The 18,167-nt window shown below is 42.7% G+C and overlaps 1 protein-coding gene across 2 annotated transcripts in view; it reads left to right on the forward strand.

The window, feature by feature from the left end:
• Positions 1 to 15,920, forward strand: part of FGD4 (FYVE, RhoGEF and PH domain containing 4) — a 214,749-nt gene extending 198,829 nt beyond the window's left edge. For both annotated transcript variants that reach the window (XM_063928870.1, XM_063928871.1), the window contains exons 11-17: positions 1,247 to 1,419; positions 3,195 to 3,225; positions 4,069 to 4,164; positions 5,908 to 6,033; positions 7,259 to 7,402; positions 7,668 to 7,808; positions 9,403 to 15,920. In XM_063928870.1, coding sequence (XP_063784940.1) covers positions 1,247 to 1,419; positions 3,195 to 3,225; positions 4,069 to 4,164; positions 5,908 to 6,033; positions 7,259 to 7,402; positions 7,668 to 7,808; positions 9,403 to 9,648 — 957 coding nt within the window. In that variant the 3' untranslated portion in view covers positions 9,649 to 15,920. The remainder of the gene's footprint in view (positions 1 to 1,246; positions 1,420 to 3,194; positions 3,226 to 4,068; positions 4,165 to 5,907; positions 6,034 to 7,258; positions 7,403 to 7,667; positions 7,809 to 9,402) is intronic.
• The last annotated feature ends 2,247 nt before the right edge of the window (positions 15,921 to 18,167 follow it).

The following is an 18,167-nucleotide window of genomic DNA, read 5'->3' on the forward strand; positions in this document are numbered from 1 at the left end:
AATCAATATGTAGAAATCCAATAAATGAACGGCACTCAGAGAAAGCAGCAGGTCAACTGACACTAATACACCATTTGACCTGCTGCTGTCTCTGAGTGCCGTTCATTTATTGGATTTCTATATATATATATATATATATATATATATATATATATATATATATATGCAAAAAACTCTCCTATTGCACCAGTTCCAAATCGAGAATTTGGTAGGCTGCCTTACCTCACGGAGTTCTCTGTTAGACAGAACCCAGACAACAAGAAACATATAGTAAAAGTGAGATTGGCGCACGGGGATATAATACATACCCAACTAATCTTAACCCCCATTATAGAGTTTATACTCAAACGTGGGATATAACCTTTATCATGGATTATGAATAAATAATGTGATCATTTCATACAATTTCTTAAAATGCATAAAAAGTGTTGTACATTCCCATAAGAAGAAAAAAAATGAAATAATTTTTTCAATTGTTAGCACAACTTCAGAATATTTACATGAGTTAATATACAGACGAATAGATGTTTCTTTACAGTCTCCTCCTCATGAGAGGTCTCAGTACAGTGAAAGAAAACCCATACAGACAGATAGATGTTTCTTTACAATCTCCTCCTCATAAGAGGTCACGGTACAATGAGAGAAAACCCAACGCGTTTAGTCTCTGCTGAGACGTCATCAGGGGTATATTTTTTAGGGCAGTTACCCTTTTGGATTTATACAGCTTATAGTAGAGTTCTCAAAGGGTTTGCATCAAACATAAGGACCAGAATAAATTCTAATGTATCATCCACAGGGCCTGGTGTGTTAACAAACAACACGTGGCACTCAGGGATCAATTTTTGGGGGATACTCATAAAATTATTTAACCTGGTAGGTCAAAAAATTATGTATATCACTCAGGTAACGAGTAATACTTCCAAAATTATCCAACCAATCAGTGAGGTATCATCTGGTAACCAGAGTACATAGTCACTATGTTTGATGCAAGCCCTTTGAGAATTTGAGGCTTTTACTGGGAAGATTTTTCAAAGAAAGACGGACATTTTTAATATAATATAAATGTGACAGCGGGACAGTATACACTGTAGAAACACATTTTTACTTTTGCTGTTCCACCAGTATGCGGTTTAAAAAAAAATTATGATGAAAGAATATATGGGGAAGTAATCGACCACCAGGAGCCGGGAGATGCAGCGTCTGTCATACGTGCTATGCCAAGTTCTTACATCTTGTTTTCTTTCAGTTCAACAACATGTTGCTGTACTGCGTGCCCAAGTTCAGTCTGGTGGGGCCGAAGTACTCCGTCCGTACAAAGATCGGGCTAGACGGCATGAAGGTGGTGGAGACTCACAATGAGGATTATCTGCACACCTTCCAGATCTCCGGTAAAGAGCGGACGCTAGAGTTACAGGCCAGGTAATGTGTAGATGCTGGTAACACTGGAGTATATATAGAAATAGGTGTAATGGGCATTTATCCACATGCACAGAATAATCCAACGCCAGTTACATCCAGCGCACAGGAAATACCGCAAGCTAATACGTGTGCAAATAAAGCTAAATGCCCCCAAACCAGCTCTGACCTGTCTCCTATCTGAACTAATTTTATTTTTTAATAAATCCTATATGTGACTAAATGAAATATTGCATTGAATCACTATATGCAGAGGCTGGTTTACAGGGTATCCGGACTCTAGGTCGACATACATTAGGTCGACACCTATTGGTCAACATTGAGTAGGTCGACACAGGAAATAGGTCGACACTGCCATTAGGTCAACATGAAAAAAGGTCGTCACGAGTTTTTCACATTTTTTTTTTCTCTTAATTTTTTAACTTTTTCATACTTTACGATCCATGTGGACTACAATTGGGAACGGTAACCTGTGCCGGGCGCAGCGGTAGCGGAGCGAGGCACCTTGCCCGAAGCATGGCGAGCGAAGCGGTGCACTAATTGGGGTTCCCGATCACTTTACGAAGAAGACAACCCCCCAAAAAAACATAAACATGTCGACCTTTTCCATGTCGACCTAATGGCTGTGTCGACACATTTCATGTGTCGGCCTAGCCACTGACAACCTAATGTGTGTCGACTTATACACTGTCGACCCTGAGTCCCATACCTGGTTTACAGGCGGATACATACAGTATGTGCTCAGAATGTACATAAGAAAAGTGACGGTGACCCGTATGTACAGTGGGTGTATATGTCCGGTTAGATGCTTCCAGCTCTGCCGTCCGGTTTTCCCACGTTCTCTAGGTAGGGCCTATAGACTGCACGCTATAACTCGGCTTCCTGTGTAGCAGAATCCTTTTGCGCTGCAGACTGTTCAATACATTGACCTGTTCTTCATTTGCTGCCAGCAATAGAGGTTTCTTTATCTCTAGCACAGGCCTAATGACCTTAGGCTGCCAGCAATAGAGGTTTCTTTATCTCTAGCACAGGCCTAATGACCTTAGGCTGCCAGCAATAGAGGTTTCTTTATCTCTAGCACAGGCCTAATGACCTTAGGCTGTCAGCAATAGAGGTTTCTTTATCTCTAGCACAGGCCTAATGACTTTAGGCCGCATTTAAATGATGAGTCAAAGTTTACCTATAAATTTACCGACCCTGCATGGTTGATCTGATTAGAAAATGATAAATTATGCCAGGATCTGCGCTGGTGATTGAACTACAGTAATTTATGTGCTGTTCCGTGTTCTTGAAACATGGTAAGGAGAGGACAAGGGTGAAGACAGGAACATGATATATCCGTGTTGCTGACCAGAACCCATCTAGAACCAGGGTTCACTCTAGGATCAGCGTCAGAACCCCAACATTATTTAAAATGCTAAATATTTTTACTTTTGTGAATTCTTTGGGAAGTGAAATACTGCACGTGGAATGTCTCCTGCAGTCCAGCATTCCACTGGCAGCATGAACACCGGTGCCTCCTGTGGGCATATAGGAGGGACAACTAGCAGACGCAACCACCAGCGGGTGCCCTGGGGTACCTTCTTTCCTAGCCAGTCCTGTACTTTTCTCTATCACAGTGCAGTAATGGGTCTCGCCTGAAATTACAGTGGGCTATTGCGCTGTCTCAGCAGAAGATTAAGGAGGCATCACCCCTGTTTGCCCTGGCACACAGTGGGGTCTCGTGAATATAAAACTCCTTTTTTTTTTAAAAAAATCTTTCTTCTATTTTATTTTAGTACTGGACAGATCAAGGAGGAATGGATTAAGGTAAGTGCATTACTTCATCTAAATTATATAAAAAAAGCTTTAAAATACATTGCTGAAATCTACAATACTATATTATAAAGGAGAATCAGCACAGGTACTCCAAAGTCCTTTTATATATACAGCAATATGTCCGGGAGTCACTAAGAACGGTATCTATTACTATAAATACAGTATTATGTTCTGCAAAAGACACTATGGGTCACTCTGCCATTAACTCCCTATTTGTAAACCGATTTTGGATTATGAACTAATAAACATGTCCTAACATTATTCTTTTTGTAGAATTGCCTATTCATTAAACAATAACAGGAACCCAGCAGAAATACAATATGTATTTAAAATATAGACGCAAAGCAGATCCATATATAGGTATCAGAGATGTTATATCCTGAAACCTGTTACTCGTAATGTTCCAGTGACCATAGAGGAAATAATCAGACAGTAATGGTTTTGCTAATTGTCCCATACACACTTCCCTGATCACTGATCTGTCTGCAGTCACTGTGAGGAACACTGCCGAACAATTCATCAACATTGGCGCAATGCAGGGGAAGCCGGGGGTAATTTATAAATGCGTTTTCCAAATGACGGTGACCAAATTCTTATACCATATCAAGAGCCTTACAATGGATTGAATATGGATTGGGGTGTGTGTAGTTTTAAAAACTTATTCCTAAGATGTTGATTCCCAAAACTGTGCTAAGGTCTCCCCAACAGTACCAGTTGTATGTAGTCGTGATTAATATGGCAAATGTTTTTATATCAGACCCAACTCTCCATGATGATATACAGAGAGCACATTTATACAGTAGTATATAAATCCAGATCTTACTTTTCCTTCAGGCTTTGAACAATGCGATTGCAGAATTTCAGCAGAGGAATGAAACTTTCCTAATCGCCAACGCCAAAAAAATGGAGGAAGCTACGCCGGAGGTTCTAGTAAGTTATGGCTGACTTATTTGATGTCCTTGAATTGATTTGGTCCAGTCACTGGCCTGTGAGCGCCGGCTTGTGGAAGGGCCATTGCCTTGCGATATATCTGTGACGGGTCGTGTGTCAATAAATCTCTTGTTCAGGTAGAGAGGAAGTAACGGAACCTGTTTTCACTCTTCCTCTTTTTTATTATTGACAAGTAACTGGCAGCTTAATGGGGCTTTCCACATAAAAAAAGAAATACATAAACATGACTACGTTCTTCCCCTCGGTCACCCACTAAATGCTGTATAGAGCTGAACCTTGGCACTTACATATAGCCAGGAACTCACTGGCTTGGGTCCTTCCATAGCTCCAACTGGAAGCCTCCGAGCCGCTATGATGGATTCACCTGCAGCCGAGTCCCTTACTAATGGGTGGTTGCAATTCTTAAAGAGGGATTTAGTAAATGTAAGATTTCCATACATGTGTCCTACATCCTTTGCATCCTTCAAACTTTTATCTACAGTAAGAAGACTTTAATCATTTGGGAATCCGGGATGCTCTTGGACATATGTGTCAGCTGAAAGCGAACTATATTTACTGAGACCTAGATAAGGGTATTGCTTTCAGAGGGTAAACAAAGAAACAGGCCAACTGGGGGCATGCAGTCCGTAGCTGGGGCAAGTCAGGAGTTTATTCCAAATTCATACAATGACTGTTGTAGGCCGCTGAAATATACTTTACGTAACCCGGGATCCAGACGAATACGTCATTGCTGCACATCTACACAACCCGTTCCGTCAGGTTCACCTCAACCATATATTTAGTTAATAAGCTGGTTATAAATAGTCTGTAGCATGGGGTTCACACCTATTGTATGTATCACATAGGCATTAAAAACATAACTACTTTAGTTGGCGTGGCTCTATGATCCATGGACAAGAAAGCAATGTCCTGTGATTTTGCCCGGACATCTTCCATAAACGTAAAGAGAACAAAACTCGGGGGAGTTCCTTTATTGATCCAAGTCACCAGATGTCAGGTCTCCAGAGTTTAAAGGGGTTGGTCATGTGTGAAGTTGATCAGTATGTGCAATCCATAGGTTCTGCCCATCTGTTAGCATGTCCTAATATGGATATCCAAAAGTCTATTCTAGCATAGCACCCTTTCTGGCATTATAATTATGACTGTAGTGCACCATATGACCAGCTAAAATCTTTGTCATCTAACATGCCAGAAGTATGAGCCAAGGGTAGAGAATGTGGGATTGGAGAGGGCATTGGGAGGAGTAAATAGTCCTCAAATAGTGGAGAACGGGCACTTATCGACTTTTCCACCTAAGATTAAAAAAATTCAGTGGGGTCCCTTACATCAACTCGGCCCTTGCTGTGTATATGTGCCAGTTTCTGGTACAGTTACTGAGGACCTCTGCTGGCCAGTCACCGTGTTAGTTTTTGAGTACCACAGGATGCAGTCCAAGCATTACAATGAAATGGTTGTGCCATTTTCCAATCATCCCTGGCTATACTCTACCTATCCCACCGGATTCTTCCCTCCTGACGGCTTTTACAGATGTTTAGGGAATCTAACCCAGGGGAGGGACCCCAAAGAGGGACTAATGTAGGGGTTATGGAATGTTTAAGGAACTCCCTTTGGAAAGTGGAAATTCCCATTAATAATGTAGATCTTCTTCATCTCCTTATGGTCCATAGATGGGTTTATTAACACCAAGATTTTAATAACATCTCTCCTTGGTCTTGCCTCCAGACTGCTGAGCTGGGACTTCGGGCCCCCCGGTGGATTCGAGACAACGAGGTGACCATGTGTATGAAATGCAAGGAGCAGTTTAATGCGCTGACTCGGAGGAGACATCACTGCCGGGCCTGTGGCTTTGTACGTATTACACTATATTGTACTATATAAGTTAACCAAAGGCCCATTTCTATTAACTTTCATTTCCATAAAGATGGAATCTTAAAAGAATGACTTAGAAAAAAAAAAGAAAAAAACAGATAACCATTAAACAGTTAAGGGACCATTAAATCTTATATAAGAAAAAAATATCCTTCTATTTTGGATTTTGCGCCCTACGCCTCATCTTAGTACATAGACGCCAGTGTCCTGAGAAGAGTACTGAGCGTGCCTCAAGAAAATCATTGCAGCGGTGCTTAGAAATAATCTGTTGGACGGGATCAGTATGAGATCCCGGCACATGGGATCCCGTCGCTCAAAATACCGACACCAGTATCCCGATGTGGAAGAAGCCGACAGGGGTGTTCTCCCCAAACCCCTAACCCTCCCTACTCGCAGCCTAACCCTGACCTCCCCCCTTGGTGCCTAACCCTAACCACCCCCCGGAAGTGCCTAAACCTAACCCCGTGTCCCCGCTACCTAAACCTAACTCCCCCCCTCCCCCGCAGCCTAAGCCTCCGAGGTGGCTGTCCAACTCCCCCCGCAGCCTAAACCTATCCTCCCTCTCCCCTCTGCCTACACAACCCCCCCCCCCCCCACACACACACAGCCTAACCCTCCGAGGGGGGTGCCAAACCGTAACCCCCCCCCTCCGCAGCCTAAACCTAACCTCTTCCCCCCCCCCCCACGGCTTACCTGTGGTGCACCGCGGTCTGTCCTCGTTCGGGATCCCGGCTGTTGGTATTCCAGCGCCGGGATGGTGCACCCATTCTGGATGCTGGTGTCGGCGTTCAGAATAGGTCAGTATTCCGGCTGCCGGGATATAAACAGCCGGGATCCTGACTGCTTCCCTGTTGGACATGTAGCTGAGAATGAATAGAGTAGCAATTGATTATTTTATTTGCTTAATAGCCGAAGACAGCAGATGAGGAAGACGATTGTGTTCGGCTGTTGGTCAGCAGGTTGTGCGTTATGCAAGTTAGTCATTAATATTTTGTTACCAATAATGCAGAAAGCACATTTAATGTAGGACAGGGACTGCTGCAAGTGAATGGTGGTACCAGCAATAATACATGAGCTTAGCCATCAGAACTGCCTGCTTCCCGCCCGACACAAGAACATCCAGACGAAACACCAAACAGAGCTGGGATTTTATTAGTCTTGTGTTACAAATGTTCAAAAACAAAAAGCATCCTGTTTCTGCCAGGTGGTGTGCTGGAAATGCTCCGACTACAAGGCTCCGCTACAGTATGACGGGAACAAGCTGAACAAGGTGTGCAAGGACTGTTACCAAATCTTACGAGGGTGTAACGACAGTGAAGAGAAGGAGAGGAGGAGAGGCATACTGGAGGTAGGAACCGGAGATCAGGTGGGACCACACAAATCCTCATTACTTCTCGTCCCTTCTTCCTGGATGCAGATATCTCAATATATAGATATCTTATAGAGTAATGTTGTACTAGCAGAACAGAGTGGTCCAGCTCTTCTTTTCACCACTCGTCCGTCTCCACTGAACAGTGGGTCTGCAAACGCTCCAACACTTAAAATAGGGACATCTGCCCCTTTGGCTGTTGTAGGCTATTTATCGTTATGTAATCTGTTCCTCTGCTCATCAGATTGAGTCTGCAGAAGTCTCAGGAAACAGTGTCATCTGCGGCTTTCTTCAGTATAATGAGAAGTCCAAGCCCTGGCAGAAAGTCTGGTGCGTGATTCCGAGACAGGAGGCGCTGGTGTTATATATGTACGGCGCACCACAGGTACGAGCAATGACTGATGTGCACCGCTCACATACATGTACAGTAATAGGGGGAGGTACAGTACTGCATGCTGTCGGGGAATCTATACTGTTGCGTGTTAGTGGGAAATACATTGGCCTGGGTTCTCTATGTTGTGGTGTGTTAGGGGAAAATACTTAGGCCTGGGTTCTCTCTATGGTGTGGTGTGTTAGGGGAAAATACATCGGCCTGGGTTCTCTCTATGGTGTGGTGTGTTAGAGGAAAATACATCGGCCTGGGTTCTCTCTATGGTGTGGTGTGTTAGGGGAAAATACATCGGCCTGGGTTCTCTCTATGTTGTGGTGTGTTAGGGGAAAATACATCGGCCTGGGTTCTCTCTATGGTGTGGTGTGTTAGAGGAAAATACATCGGCCTGGGTTCTCTCTATGTTGTGGTGTGTTAGGGGAAAATACTTCGGCCTGGGTTCTCTCTATGTTGTGGTGTGTTAGGGGAAAATACATCGGCCTGGGTTCTCTCTATGATGATGTGTGTTAGGGGAAAATACATCGGCCTGGGTTCTCTCTATGAAGTTGTGTGTTAGGGGAAAATACATCGGCCTGGGTTCTCTCTATGATGTTGTGTGTTAGTGGGAAATACATTGGCCTGGGTTCTCTCTATGTTGTGGTGTGTTAGGGGAAAATACATCGGCCTGGGTTCTCTCTATGTTGTGGTGTGTTAGGGGAAAATACATCGGCCTGGATTCTCTCTATGTTGTGGTGTGTTAGGGAAAAATACATCGGCCTGGGTTCTCTCTATGTTGTGGTGTGTTAGGGGAAAATACATCGGCCTGGGTTCTCTCTATGTTGTGGTGTGTTAGGGGAAAATACATTGGCCTGGGTTCTCTCTATGTTGTGGTGTGTTAGGGGAAAATACATCGGCCTGGGTTCTCTCTATGATGTTGTGTGTTAGGGGAAAATACATCGGCCTGAGTTCTCTCTATGTTGTGGTGTGTTAGGGGAAAATACATCAGCCTGGGTTCTCTCTATGATGTTGTGTGTTAGTGGGAAATACATCGGCCTGGGTTCTCTCTATGTTGTGGTGTGTTAAGGGAAAATACAACGGCCTGGGTTCTCTCTATGTTGTGGTGTGTTAGGGGAAAATACAACGGCCTGGGTTCTTTCTATTGGGTTGGATTGTTTGGCAGTTACATGCTTAAAACATCTGCCCATAGGTTTGCAGAACTCTGATGCCCAGTTCCATCATTATAGGAAACCATTTATGAGGTTCCTCATACTATCTCCAGTGTAGTATGTTATTGACTTTAATCATATTAAATTAAATATACCTAGAACGTAAAATTGTCACCAAAGGGGCTTGGTGTTTTATGTATTTACCAACCAATCAGCTCACTTTTCAAACACAACCTGTAAAATGACGAGAGCTGATTGGCTGGTACTTTATCTATCTCCACATTATCCCTCTCCAAGGCATAGGACACCTCCCCCTCGGACAGGTTTTGAGTCATGAGCTAGAGTGTCTTAGCTGAACATAAGAATTTTCACCCAAGAAAGACATTTTTGTAGGTGGACAAAAACTTTTATCATTTGTCAATGACTGTGTTGGTTTATGTTTTCAGGATGTAAAAGCTCAAGCCACTATCCCACTTTTGGGCTACGCCGTCGACGAATCACCCCGTGGAGTAGACTTGCCGTTTAGCTTCAAATTATCCCAGTCCAAGTCCGTGCACAGCTTTTCGTCCGACAGCGAGGAACTCAAACAGAAGTGGCTTAAGGTCATCAGCCTGGCTGTAAAAGGAGAGACGCTAGAGGATAGCGAAGAGGCTAATAGTGCAGAGGATGTACAATCAGAAGCTTCTCAGTAGTAGCCAAATCCCTGACAACTGAAGATGGACAGTCCGCCTCTTCTTAGTAGTGGGCAAATTCCTTGACACCTGAAAATGGACAGTCCATCTCTTCTTAGTAGTGGGCAAATTCCTTTCACACCTGAAGATGGACAGTCCGGCTCTTCTTAGTAGTGGGCAGATTTCCTGACACCTGAAGATGGACAGTCCGGCTCTTCTTAGTAGTGGCCAAATACGCTGACACCTGAAGATTGACAGTCCGCCTCTTCTTAGTAGAAACCAAATTCTCTGACACCTGAAGATGGATAGTCCGGATCTTCTTAGTAGTGGCCAAATTCCCTGACACCTGAAGATGGATAGTTCAGATCCTCTTAGTAGTGGCCAAATTCCCTGACACCTGAAGATGGATAGTTCACATCTTCTTAGTAGTGACCAAATTCCCTGACACCTGAAGATGGATAGTTCAGATCCTCTTAGTAGTGGCCAAATTCCCTGACACCTGAAGATGGATAGTTCACATCTTCTTAGTAGTGGACAAATTCCCTGACACCTGAAGATGGATAATTCAGATCTTCTTATTAGTGGATAAATTCTCTGTTTAACACCCAATAAAATATGAACACAAGACTAAAACAAAGTCAGGGAATGTATCTCGGTTACACTTGGTTTAAAGCCACCTGACCTCGGAGTGGAGTCTAATTAAATGTTCATTATCGTTCCATCGGATCACTAGGAAATAGGATAAAAATGTTTGTCAGGCGCCAACATTGTCCAATACATGGAATATCCAGAGATGTGAAACATTGCAGTTTGTTGTACAGTTTGCTGTTGAGAAAAGTGTTTGGTGGGAATCTAGTTATGACCTGTGATTTGTGTGGAAATGTCACTACATGGTAACGTTCTTATGGACCTTCACTAATAGAGTTGCTTCAACGTCTTTGCAGATCAGATGAGAGACACAAATAAAGGGCCTTGTATAGCTATTATATAGAATAAGTCAGCCGAAAGCTTCAGCTTTACATTTCTGTAGAGACGTCCCAGGACTGAAGCCATTTTATTATCGCACAATATGCTTAAAAAAACCCACACAACGTTCATTTATAGATTAAGTTCTAAATTTCGTTTGTCAACATTGAAAGGCACGAAGATTTGGACAAGAAAGCACATGGAGACTTGAAGAAGTATCTACGTCCTGTACCGATCCCTCAGGTCAACTAATATTTGCGCAGTTATATTTGACGATGAATTGCACTCTGACATCGGTATATTGAGTCATTTAAAGCTTCCTAAGCTTTGGGCCGTTTGTAAATGACTGTTAGGAGATGCCATGCTTTAGAATGGGCGTGCATAAAAGGCGGCTGTTAAAGATGGTGGCCGCTCACAGCCTGGCATGCCACCAACGTTTGATGCATGCTGTCAGGACCTAGTGCTGCACTTTGATAAACCCCACACTTATCTCAAATATGGGGCTGGGTTCAATTTTACACAATTTAATACATAATACCAGCAGCCTGTGCCCCCATGGGTTAATGTTTTTGATTCCATAGTGTATTTAAAAAAAAAAAAAAAGTTTTGTATGTCATGTCAATTTTTGCTTTTTAAATTATGTTTTTAGTTATTTATGTTTTTCAGATGTGTTTCCCCAATGTTCTGTTTAAAGCGCACCTGTTGGAAAAGTGAAGGGCAGCCATTTTGTGGACTAAAGTATCACGGGTTCCTGGTGAATTGATGGGCTGCATTGTCACGATTATGGATTTAGCTTACAAAATGGCTACCTTGCAGAGTGTGTGTGTAATAGACAGCTGCATCTTAATCACTGTAGTATCCCTTTCCATAGGTCAGGGAGGGAATATATTCAGCAGTCTTCCAGCAATTACCCCTTTTACGGTGTTCTGGGTCGCAGATAGCATAGGCAATTACAATACAATTTTACATAGGCAGTTTTACCATTTTTACGATACCTATGTACTTTTATGTGAGGGGGGAAAAAACATTAATCCCAAAAAATATAGATTACATGCCGTGCCATAACAAATTCTATATTATAAAGCATATTCTGTGCTTTATACAGAAAATAAAAACCCCTCTCCACAACGCCTTCTTGTTATGTATATCCAGTGTATGATGTTAAAGTCGGCCTTATTTTGCCTATTTTTTTAATAAATTGTGCCTTTTATCTGTGTGACGGTTCATGCCCGAAATCTGAAATTAGTAGAAATTAATTTCACTATTAATTCAATACAGGTGAAAAGTAGTATTCACTCTTTGCGTGTTCACATTACAGAGCAAATTGGTTAAATACTGTATTCAATAGCACAATGCGATCATTGTAAACGCTGGGACAACCAAACCCCAGCGTCAGGGTAAAGTTTATATCTCAGGTGCTTCTCTCTACCACTAAAAGTTGTCTAGAGCTGTGTGCCTGTAACGTACAGTAGAGGCAGACATTTTGTGGGATTATCCAGTGCTAAGAAGATCGCAACCTACTGTATAAATGCCCTAGGAACAATTTAAGGCACTGAGCTCTATTGTGTTGAATGTTGGCTAAGTTCTCAAAATGGCCGCCAGTAATGTGTGAAAGTAGCAGTCAGAAGCTAGCTGGTCATTTTCTCTAGTTTATGAAGTATTTTTTTCTTGCTACAGACTTTTACAAGTACACATAGATCACTGAGGCCAAACATGTCATGTTTCATTCCACATAGTACAAGGTTTAAATATTTATTGCCTTTTAACATGGCATATACTGTAATTGACCATTTTTCACAAGTTGAAACCGGATAGCCTGCTTTTCTCAAGTATTTATTTAATTTTTTTTTTTTTCCAGAAAAGTATTTGTAACACCATGTTTTAGATGGTTGGAGAATGATATAGCATTACATTGCATTTACATTGTTTTCAGATATAAATTAAAAACTTGTATAGATTGGTGTATAGGCATATATCTAGAATTTGTTGCTATGGTAGCTGGTTCTCAGGCTTCGGGCCTGCTGTGAGCAGTCTTTGTAAATCTTAGTTACAATGCCTATTCCGCATCATGGGAGAGGTCATTTAACGTGAGCTGTGTAGGTTGCATTGCTTTACTTTCAGACTAGCGGCGGACGCTTTTTTAAAGGGGCAACCGCTTACAAGGCAAAACCATGACTTGTAAATGTTTGCCCCTTTAAAAAAACATCCAAGATCGGCCGGCATACCGCACCTCCGGCGATCTCGGACGCCATTACATCTCGCATCAGATCTTTGGCTGAAATCCTTGAACTTTGTAGAACATAATTGTTATATACTATTATCTCCACGTAGTCTACAGATTTCCAATCTCAGCTCTCCTCCATGCTCATTTAATTCCATCAGACGTTTTAAAGGCTACAGATATCTAGTTAATCAAATAATAAAACGTATCTTGTATGTGTGTGTGTGTATATATGTATATTAGTATGTATTTGAATCCTCCTTTTATATTGAAATTTGCCTCCTTGTAGTCCTTTAATTGGGTATAATTAGTAATATGTGGTCACACACAGGCTCAGTGAGATGGTCACTGTGCATCTTTATGGCAGATGACCGTAATTCTGAAGTTGGTTGGGTGAGGTTCTGGGTTGTGGAGCAGAGCATCTGGTTGTTGTAATGTTGCAATCACGGGTGGCTTTACTAACATCACTTCCGATTCCCGACGGGAAGGCCAAGTGATGATGTGTCTGAGCTCCATTATAGTGGCTAAAGATGAGTGGGTATATACAACAGAAGATGCAGACTTTAACTTGCAGTCTTTAGCTCTCCCTTTGTATGGAAGACTGCACATTTACTGGTTCTTTGCAAGAACATATTTGCTCACCTAGTAAAGCGATGCGAGATGCGGCCGGTACAAAGCGGTTTCTCACTACAGTACAAAACAAATAAATCTCTGAAAGTAGATTTCTCCGCCTGCAAGACCTAATCTAACCTGTTCCGGGTGTAGGTGTTTCTTGGTGTAATGCTGCCGCTTACAAAGGTCTGCCAGTGGCTTATACAGGTGCTTTATTGCTATGTTTGTGCCTAGCTAGAGGACTACTTTCCTGCGGTCAGTAAGGAGATGGTTCCAGATTTCCCTCTGAACTTTATTCCTGTATGCAATAACATGTTATACATAACAGAACTGTACGGGCAGATCTGGGGCAGTGTCTCCGTTATACAGCGCAAACGGCGTCATCCATTTAAAACCGAAGACACGTCAAATACAGCCCCTGTATCATGTTGATCTTCCAGGGGGATGTAGTTGGCATCCCTGCGCTGAACTTATGTTCAGGATGCTGACAGTCGAGATACCGGTGCCGGAATCCCAACACTGGTGAGACCAGCTCACAATGCAGATGCCGAAATCCTTACTTTCTGCATCCTGAACATAAGTACGCAGGGGGTGGTTAGGGATAGGCTGCAAGGGGAGGGGTTAGGGTTAGGCAGTAAGAGGGGACAGTTAGGGTTAGGCTGCGGGGGGCTGCAAACTGTTAGGGCTAGGCTGTAAGGATGGGGGGCTGTTAGGGTTAGGCTGCAGGTAGGGAGGGTTAGAGAAGTAGGGGGAGAGGGTAAGTATACTTACCCACTGGGTGTCGGGATCTTGACCATTGGCATGCCGCTATTGGTCATGGCCGCTGGATTTAAACGGGCAAAAATATATTTAATTCAAACGTAGGCATGTTTTGTATTTAATATTACTATTGAAAATGCAGCGGCTTTGAAGAGCACTGCTTAATAAATTTACCCAGCAGTTGTACAGCAGCCGTATCCCGTGAAAAAAAAAAAAAGAAAAAAGGCAGCGCTTCTGGGAGTTTGTTTGTGTTCGGTTGTTTTTTCCATCCAACCAACTAATATTGGGATAATTTGGTCAAACACGGCCAGATGGCCTGAATTTATTGTGGCTAACTGAAGAGATCTGTCTCACCTACCCAAGTCTGGTTCTCGGACCGGAAGATCTACCCTGTTTATGAGTAGAATAAAAACCCAGACACCAACATTGGCTAGTCAGAACATTTACACCTAGATGAAAGCTAATCGGGATGATACATTCTAGTATTCTAGTGTTGGTTTTGGTACATGAGAAGATACTGGACAGGAAATAAATAAAGCTCCAAAACATATTGGACAAATGCAGTAGAGATGGTTTACGACATACATAGGTTACCTGACTGGAAAATGCCTAACACTCACTCTGTTTGCCTGAGCGTGAATTGACCATACCATAGTATAACAAGTCCCATTGCTAGAACAGTTTTTGATGATGGACAGCTGAGTAGGCCCTTCCCTAATTCAGGACAATCACAGCTGTGAAGGCCAACATGGAGAAGGCTGTCTGACCTTTAAATATGTTCAGCCCAATGATCAGACGAAAGATGCAAATATTTATGTGTGTAATTGTTTTTGAATTTGATTAGCATTCAGTGAAAACATTAGTGGGTTAATTCAGTTGCGGGTGATGCCCACAATGTGCCGTTGCAATGGCATTGGAACGGCCACAACGGCACCCCAAATCGCCCTAATTTCAGCCAGAAATGGCATATTTTTGTTAGCAAAAAATGCACAATTTCGGGGGTACTGTAAGTGCAACATATGCGCACAATAGATTGCAGGCATTACCCACAATTGAATGACCTCTAAGTATGAAATTGTAGGAACACATGGAGTTCAATGAATACTCTAGTGGCTGAGGAAGTTTAAATTGCAAGCTTTTAGGATTACTCTGGCCTATTCGTCAGGCGTTAAAGCTTACAATTTAATTCCAGTTAGTTAACCACTAAGGTGTACCCATTGAGATCCACTTTCTCCTGCAGCAAGCCACGGCTAGCACGGTACAGAACGTCTGAGTGACTTGGAAAACATTAATTATAATGTAATAGACGCGCAGCAAAATGTTTGGAATAATGTATATTTACTTCTCCCCCGGTTTCCCGATTTAGTGAAAAGTATTACCAGTGCAGAAACTGCGCATTCTAGAACAACCCCCCCGTAGCTTTATTATTGTGTTGTCGGTGTTAATGGAGAAAGTGATCCGTGTCTGTCGCCTGTTTCAACTTCTCAACGTTTAATATTTCTAAAGTTTGAATTGTAAATATATTTTGTTTCCTGTAATATATGTATATTTTGCATTCGAGGACCAGGAGAATTTTGGATGTGTTCTGTAAGAGAATAAAGCACTTTAATTGCTGTTAAATAGCTGCAAATTTATATTCTGTATAATAAATATCTTGAAATCGGATGAATGTTGATATTGATGAAAACTTTGTTTGGCTATCACGATTAATAAAATTTCCAAAGCTGGTCAGTTACATATGTGGTTGTTTTTTTTTATTTTGTTAACTTTAAAATTCTCGGTTTTGTATTCCAATTTTTTTGTTCATATGGAGATGTCGTGTATTGAAAGGATAATCTCATCTCCAGCTGATACAACATTAAACAATAAATGTATGCTATTTTCATATCAGGGCAAGCGAGAGTTCAGCCAGGCCCTGCTAGAGGAGGGGGGCACTTTGTACAAGCAGTGCACCAAGGGTGATGGGGCCCCTACCTTCATAGGGTCATGGGTTGTGCCTCCACTGCACTCCCAGGCCTCCAGAAAGGGCCCATTCCTTTCTTGGTGCTCCTGATTATAAGACCACAAAAATATACCTCCCAACCATCCTGATTTCAGTGGGACAGTGCCACGTTTCTGGTACTGTCCCACGGGCTGCTGTGTCCCATGGGTGGTCAGGAAGTTGGGGAACACTCACCGCTGCTTTGTCTACAGAGCAGAAGCGGTGAATGGATGTCCGCAGTCCAACAGTAGTGCCAGGAGGAGCCCAGGGACAGACTACTTGTCACCAGAGCGCTGGGCTCGCCCCCAGTGTGGCAAAAAAAACGGGGAAGTGAGTTCATGGGGATGCTGTCAGCATCTCGGTAGTTGGGTTGCCTGCGGTCATGTGACCGACGCCGGAATCCCGACACCACTCGGAATCCCGGCATCGGAACACCGACCGCAGACATCCCTAAGGTAGGTATCAGGATCACTGTTGGGGATAGGGCACGGGGGGAGATAGGGTTAAGCACTGGGGGGGGGGGGTCAGCCCTAACCACCACCCCCTGAATCTTAGCCCTAGCCACCAGGCCAGCTAGGGTAGGGGACGGGGGAGGGGTAAAATAATTACCCTGTGCCCTGTCGGCATTCTCATTGTCGGAATGCTGGTGTCGGTCATGTGACTGCCGGTAAAGTGCATCACACCCAGTTCATGACCCTAAAACAGCTTTTCAGGGGGTGCGGCCTAGTGAGCATGAGGTCACGCACCTTTTCGAGCAAGAATTTCTGAATGTTGGGAGGTATGCCTAAGGTAGCTTATGTAGGAACCTTTTTGAAAATCAGTATTGCGCATGTTAAGGTCTGGGCCATCCAAGGGTTTGATAATATATATATATATATATATATATATATAGAGAGAGAGAAACAAATAATCCATGGTGATAAAGGCAAATGTCCATATAACTGTGTCCAAATAAACAATGTTCAAAAAATCTGTTCCGCGTCTGTAAACAAGAAAAACAAGGGCGCCTCCTATAATCAATAAATGAAGACAACGTGGAACAACTGGTACAGCGACAAAATCAGGGCATCCCTGTAACGTTGATGGACATTGGAGGATTATTATTACCATTTATTACACACATATTCAGCAGCGCTTTACAGAGAATACTTGACCATTCACATCAGTCCCTGCCCCAGTGGAGCTCACAATCTATATTCCCTATCACATGTACACACAGACACATTCACGCTAGGGTTAATTTTTGTTGGGATCCAAATAACCTACCTGTATATTTTTGGATTGTGGAGGGAAACCGGAGTACCCAGAGGAAACCCACTCAAGCATGGGGAGAATATACAAACTCAGCACAGTTAGGGCCATGGTGGGAATCGAACCCGTGACCTCAGTGCTGTGTGGTAGTAATGCTAACCATTACACCATCCGTACTGGATAAACACAGTGATGCTCCCAAGAGGCCAAAGGCATTTCTAACGCCCATCTAAAAATAATAATAATAATAATGATACATTTAATATGTAAAAAAAAAAGGGCGCCTCCTAGTGCTGTATAACCAAAATCACACCTGTGAAAAAAAGGCACTTTACAAGTGAAAAGATGGCCCTGTACCGTACCGGTACATGGTTCTGCGAGCTTTTCAAGAAGGTTCAATGTCCATGGCAGAGAAAAAAGCGTAATCCAACTGTAGTGTAGTAGATCCAATAAAAATATATTTAATAAATGGTATAAAATGCACATTCAGGAAACAGAAATATGTATGCTCATCTGATATCCAAGTTGTGGTCTCAACATCCACATCCAATTCAAGACAATACTTAAATATAGAAAGCCATTTCCAATGCGTTTCGTCCCAAGACAGGGGCAAACGCAGGATTCCTGAAGGGGGGGGAAGGGGTTCCAAATGTTCGTTTCTCGAGAAGTTATCATCAGCCCATGAAGGATGTATAATTAGCATGTAACAAGCTATAGTATGCCCCAGAGTGCAGTGTATGTAACACAGTA

The sequence above is a fragment of the Pseudophryne corroboree genome, chromosome 6 (assembly GCF_028390025.1).
Source record: "Pseudophryne corroboree isolate aPseCor3 chromosome 6, aPseCor3.hap2, whole genome shotgun sequence".
NCBI lineage: Eukaryota > Metazoa > Chordata > Amphibia > Anura > Myobatrachidae > Pseudophryne > Pseudophryne corroboree.